The sequence below is a fragment of the Passer montanus genome, unplaced genomic scaffold (assembly GCF_014805655.1).
Source record: "Passer montanus isolate IOZ18808 unplaced genomic scaffold, ASM1480565v1 scaffold45, whole genome shotgun sequence".
Lineage (NCBI taxonomy): Eukaryota > Metazoa > Chordata > Aves > Passeriformes > Passeridae > Passer > Passer montanus.
The window spans coordinates 1872085-1878084 of record NW_024369373.1 but is presented as its reverse complement, the minus strand read 5'-3'; the positions used below and the strand labels follow the sequence as shown (position 1 = coordinate 1878084).

The 6000-nt window shown below is 43.3% G+C and overlaps 1 protein-coding gene across 2 annotated transcripts in view; it reads left to right on the top strand.

Moving 5' to 3' along the window:
* The first annotated feature begins 476 nt into the window (after window positions 1-476).
* CDH13 (cadherin 13) overlaps window positions 477-6000 on the top strand; it is a 434027-nt gene continuing 428503 nt past the window's right edge. For both annotated transcript variants that reach the window (XM_039721144.1, XM_039721143.1), the window contains exon 1: window positions 477-626. In XM_039721144.1, coding sequence (XP_039577078.1) covers window positions 582-626 — 45 coding nt within the window. In that variant the 5' untranslated portion in view covers window positions 477-581. The remainder of the gene's footprint in view (window positions 627-6000) is intronic.

The window sequence follows — 6000 nt, the reverse complement described above, 5'->3', positions numbered from 1 at the left end:
TCTTGGTTGTGATTTGTGAGATTGAGGGGAAAACACAAAATAGAACCTATATTTCTACTGCACTGAAAAATTGTGTTCTCTTTCTAAGGCTTGGGAGTAACCAAAACTGCAGAGGTCATTTTTTAAAATTATTAAAAATAAGTTTACCTTATTAACATTTTAATAAAGACAATTTCTTTGCAGTGGTGCTCTGAGTTGCTCTTGTTTCTCTGTGTTCAATTCCATTCTCTAAAATGGAAAATACTATTGAGATATGTAAAGCATGATGTTAGATTGAAACTAAGCACAGAAATACACCAAAGCAAAAATGCTTTCTAAAGGTGCTGTGTTTGTAGAGGTGCTTGCTCAATATGTGTGATGCAAAATGGGGATGCTTTGTGAAGAAATCATCCTTGTAAAGCCATTGGTTCTGGTCATCAGACTCTATCCAATGCTTTAGTGATGATGCTGCTGATCTATTTGGGAAGTTGGCTGGCTCTCAAGGCAGAGTCTCTTCTCAAAGGCTGTTTCACAGTGAAAATATGCTCAGTGCAGCCGAGTGCATGAATGAAAAAGCCTCTGGTACCTTCTAGTCTGGCAAAATGCAGCACAAAACTCAACTTACTCTGTCTTTTCTGCTGTCCCAGGTAAGAAATGTGTGTTTTTTTTCCTTGCTTTCTTTCATCTTTCTGCTTTTGTGCATTTGGATTTGAAAGTATTTGTAATTCAGCTCTGATTTCTGAGTAATTATACATTGCTTGAATTACTGTTTAAAGATGCAGGATCTCTGCTCTAAGCCAGTTGCTAGGAATGCAGGATCTCATAGCTCCCTGATTTACAATTACAACCAATTTGCCGTGTGATATATAGCATTTTTTTGTTTCCCTTCAGGAAGGGTGGTGGGGGGAATCTTTCAAGTGTCTCGGTTGCAGCTGCAGCGGCAATATTTTCTGTCATATCAAATGCTGCAACTTTGATTTGCCTCTTTTCTCTGTGCCTTGTGCTGGGTAGTAGGTTTATAGACTGTTACAGGCAGCTCGTGCTATTTATTGCTTATTTTTTTTTAAATAAAAGAATTGGAGGGGGGAGAATATGGAGGAAAAATAAAATCAGACCTTGCAAAAGGCTCCCTTCGCCGTACTCTCCTGATAGATGTGTAACACTCCGTTAGTGACTTGCTGTGTAGCCTTTCTCTTATTAAATGTAATAGATCCCCCTCTGCCAGAAAGCAGAGGAAAAAACACCCAGCCTTAAAAACACGGAGCTGCCGGAGCCCCGCTGCTGCTGCCTGTCAAAGCACGGGCACTCGCTGGGCTTTCACTTCTCAGCTGGTCACTCTCTTTTCCCCTCGCTGCTGTCACAGGGTTCACTTTTGGGCAGCTCAGAGCAGGGCTGGAAATCCTTTGTTGTTGTCCAGCTTAAGCGCGTTCTCCCTCCTTTTGTCTCAGGGGTTCCTGAACTTGCGTTTAGTGACAGTGGGCTGAGATCCTCTGCACCGAGCAGGGATGAAAGTTAATTCCTTTTGGAATCGAGTGGGTTTGTTAACCCTTGCAAGGTTGGTGGGGTTTAGTGTCAAACAAGTGCTTGGGACTCTGAGCTTGACCCCCCTGTGTTTGTGTAACTGCAATCTCCGGCAGGTCTGCTAATCCCAAACAGGGCAATAAGGAGGAAAACAGTGAGGGATCACCACTGGCAGAGCTTTATTGCTAGAGCAGCTGCACAGGGTGTGAGGAGGAGGCAGTGGGGTGATCCACATGCTGTGGATCAAGGTTAGGGCACTCAGGTCCTGGTTTAACCTGGTCAGGCATCAGGGACGTGGGTGGCTGGAGCTGTGGGACAGCAGAGGCTCGGTGGCTGGGACTGGGAGTGAGCAAGCACAAAGGCATTTGGGTGGGTTCAGGATACCAGCCCTGCTCCCGGGAGTGGAACAAATGAAAGCAGCTGCCTTGGGCCATGGGTTTGGTGCCGAGCAGCATGTGCTGGTGCCACATGGAGAGCTCCTGGCAGGGCCACTCTGCCAGCCAGGGCTGGGCTCCCTGGCACTGTCTGAGGGCAGCCTCTGGCTCTGCTGGGACTGGCCCAGGACAGCAGCCAAGCTGCTGCCCTGGGAGGGCTGAGCACTGTCCCGTGGGCTGGGGGAACCCAGAGGGCTCCTGGGGATGAGAAGTTGTCACAAGTGGGCTGAGATCCAGCGAAGGCTGGCAGGGGAGGCAATGCTCAGGGAGCAAGGGGCTGGGGGAGAGAGAGGGCACAGGCAGTGGAAGGGTAACCTGTGGATGTACTGAACTGGTGCTCTCATCTTGGCTTTGAGACCTCCCATCTGCTTTGCTTGGCTTTCTCTCTGTTTTCAGTCTTTTTTTGGTACAGCTTCTCTAACACGATGCTGAATTAATGATCTCGAATTGGGATTTTCTTTGGTGGTCGCTTGCAGGAAAGCAGAATATATGTGATACAAGAGGATGGACTTCTAGGGCCTATGAAACATAGCTGGCATTTTTTTAACGTTAATGACTACTTAAAATCTGACAAGGTGCAGACACCTGATTCTGAAAACCCTCTTGTTTTTATTGATGACTTTCAGTGATGCTCCAGAGTTTCTCCCCAGGCTGGGCTGAGTTCTGCTGTACTGCAGGGCTGAGCTTGGTGCTTTACCCTTGCTTCCAGGTGAAGTGCTCAAATTGCACTCCACCTTCTTTCTCAGCTTGTACTGCTCTATCTGGTCATGTCTCTCTCCACCATGTGAGCTAATGCATGTCCAAGTTTACTTTGCAGTTCATGTCTAAGAGTTAATGAATTGGGGAATGAATCAGACTCTAATGTGGAGGTGTATGTAATTGTGACTGCAGGTCTAGGTTGTTGAGTATTGGCAGGTTAAAGTATGAATTGGAGTGGGTGCCATGCTAGGGAAAGGAATGGGATTTACTGAAACACTGTTTGGCTTTTCTCTTTGACACCCCACATGCACAACTTTCATGTGACAGGAAAAGTAAACAGAAGAATGTGAGAAACAACATATTAAACAAATGCAGCCATCTGCTTGTGTAGTGGTTGTAACACATTTGGGGATCTTTTTCTGCACGTTTTCTTTTTTTCTCCCTTAGGAGTAGCAAGAATGTCTCATATAATGCAATACTAGTGGAACCAGAAAGGACCAAGTTTGATAGAATTATTTCTAAGCAGGAGCAATCTAGTAATCTTGCTGTGGAAGCAGAAGATAGTGATAACTTAGTTTCAAAGTAATGATAGCAAAGTTTGCAGTGTAGAGAAAAAAGTTTGAGGAAATTCTTTTATGTCAATAGCAACCTGGACTATAAAAGGTTTATTCTTAATGAAAAACCCATTTCTAAAATTAGTAACTTGGGTTTTGTGTTTTCTTGGTCTGCGTCCAATTCAACTGTGTTTTTAAAGAAGAAAAACTTTGCTTTTTGAGTCATTAAAAGGATGAAGATGGAGAAGCATTTTTTCATATCAAAGCAGCTCATTAAGTATGTATGCAAAAACTGAGGTAAACAGTGAGCATTAAATGAATTCTTCCTTTTGCAAAGATTTAGTCTACACTACTACCAACTGTTCTGTTTTCACCAAGAGGAAAACTGAGCATTAGCTGGAATAAATGAGAGATGTTTCAAGTAATCCTTTAATTCAGACTCACCTTTAAAACTCCAAAGCATAACTATAATATACAGCTTTATTGATCTGAAGCTGACAATAAAAACTGAATGTACTCTGGTAGCTTATGCAGTTCACTATACAGGGTACAGTAAGCAGTAAATGCATACTCTGATCTGATAGAATTAAAAATCTGTGTTTTATGTTTTCCTCAAAGGGTATTTTCTAAAATCTATATATAAAATATTTGTTTTAAGATAAAAGTTGTTCACCGGCTTCCTTTTTTATGTCATGCAGAGAGATGACTCAAAATTTGTAAGTAAGGCTTACAGGCTGAGGAAAAACCCCCATATTTTTGATAATTTTAACAATAACTGTCATGTTTCGCTGGGTTGCAACCAAGTAAATTGGAAAAATGTGTAGATTTTACAAGCTTGTCATTAGAGTGAATAGAGAAAATTAGTCCTCAAACTCTTTCCCCTAATGCAGAGCCCACACTACTGCATTCTTAAGCTTTTATTTGTTCAAATTTCTCCAGAAGAGGGCTCCAAGCACAGCTTGAAAGGCAGCACCAGGTATTGAAAGCAAAAGAAATTTAACAGCTTCAGGAATAAAGACAAGTCTTGCTCACAGAAGTGTGTTGATATAACATTGCAGATTATGCTCAAATTCTGACCAAGTACCTCCCTCTTCTATCTTGTTGTTATTGGTCTTATTATTTGAGAGCTCTAGAGGAGAAGTCCTCTGGTTCTTGTGCTATATCAGAGTTGTGGAAATGCTTAAAAATGTTACAGAAACTCAATTGTCAATTGCTCTGTATAGTTATTTCTACTGATGAGGACTTTGTGAACAGGCTGATGCTTGCTCCCCACAGTTTCAAGCCATCATTTTTGGCTATGCAGTCAAAAACCATCTTCCAGTTGCATATGTCATTCAGAAGATGGTGTCTCCCAAAACACAGAGCCATTCCAGCAGTTGTGCTGTCCTATTTCCCAAATATTACCTTGGAGGGAAGGTTAGCACTGGTGAATTACGATGGCTTTTGGCTACAGCTCTAATCTCTAAAAATATCCTTACACAGGACCTGACCACAGCCCTGACTGCTAAGCAAGGGGGGGTTTGTTATGGCAGACAAGTGAAAACATGAAAATGCTTCTGCAGTTATGGCAATTAAACCCCACTTTGCATACCCCCTGAGACTCAATCCTTCAATCTGAGGCATCGTTTAGGTGATATGTTGTGTCCTGCTTTCTGTTTCTGAGAATGAAAACTTCAAAAAGGTTTTCTTAGCACAAGTAATATCTGTGCTGTGATCCACTGGGAGTTATTGACTTGGCTTTTAGTGACTTGGCAGCTAAGAAATGGGTATTCCTAAAAGCTGTCTCAGTGCAGCAGGTTCTATTAGAACCACGTAGATGGCAACAGTGGTGCCCCTTCCAGGAGTTGTGAAGTTCTGCTTTCCTTTTCTTGTTTGCTGCAAGATAAGCAGGCTCTTCCATTCTATTAATATGTAAAAGCAAGGCAGATAACAGAGCTCTGTGTTCCACTCTTGCTGCATCACTGCTGGAGTTGCAGCTCTCATCTTCAGCTGCTGGGTTGCACATGTGCTGCATGTCAGGATTTTGGCCTCAGGTTTCAGAGTTCCTACGACAGCACAAACCTGTGGCTGCACTCTCTGGCCACAGAGAGCAACAGGCACAACTTTCCCTGGTATTGTCCTGGGGAAGGCTGTGAAAAGATCAGAGAAAAGAGTGAAAAACAATTCTTATCTTCACTGGCTGCACCTGTTGTTATGAACATGTGGAATGCGTTATGGAGATTTGCTTACCAAAGGGTGATTTCTTAACTGGCCAGTGGTGATGGTGTTTACATTGAAGGACCAATTAGTTTCACCTGTGTTGCGGTTGTCTGTAAGGGCAATGGGTTTCTTAATAAGTATAGTGTAATAAAGTGATTGATCAGCCTTCTGGGATCATGGAATCAGTGCTAATCATTACCTGGCTGGGGGCCGGGCCTGTGACAAAACAAACCTTTCTGGAGGATGGGGGCTTCATTCAGGACTTTGAATACAAAGGTTAGCAGTTTTTGGTTTTTTATTGTTTCATGGAGAGTTACAGTGGCAAAATTCACTGTTTTGTTGTGTATCACTGGTATTCCAGCCAGCCGGAACAACTGTGTCCTGGGGGCATCAGGCTCAGCTTGGCCAGCTGGGAGGGGATTGTCCTGCTCTGCTCTCCACTGGGGTGGCCTCAGCTTGAGTGCTGAGGGCAGTTTTGGTCACCACATATAACAAAGGTATTAAATTATTAGAGAGTCCAAATCAGAGCAATGAAGATGGTGGAGGACCTTGAGGGGAAGTGGTATGAGGAGTGTCTGAGGGCACCTGGCTTGTTTAGTCTGGAGAAGAGGAGA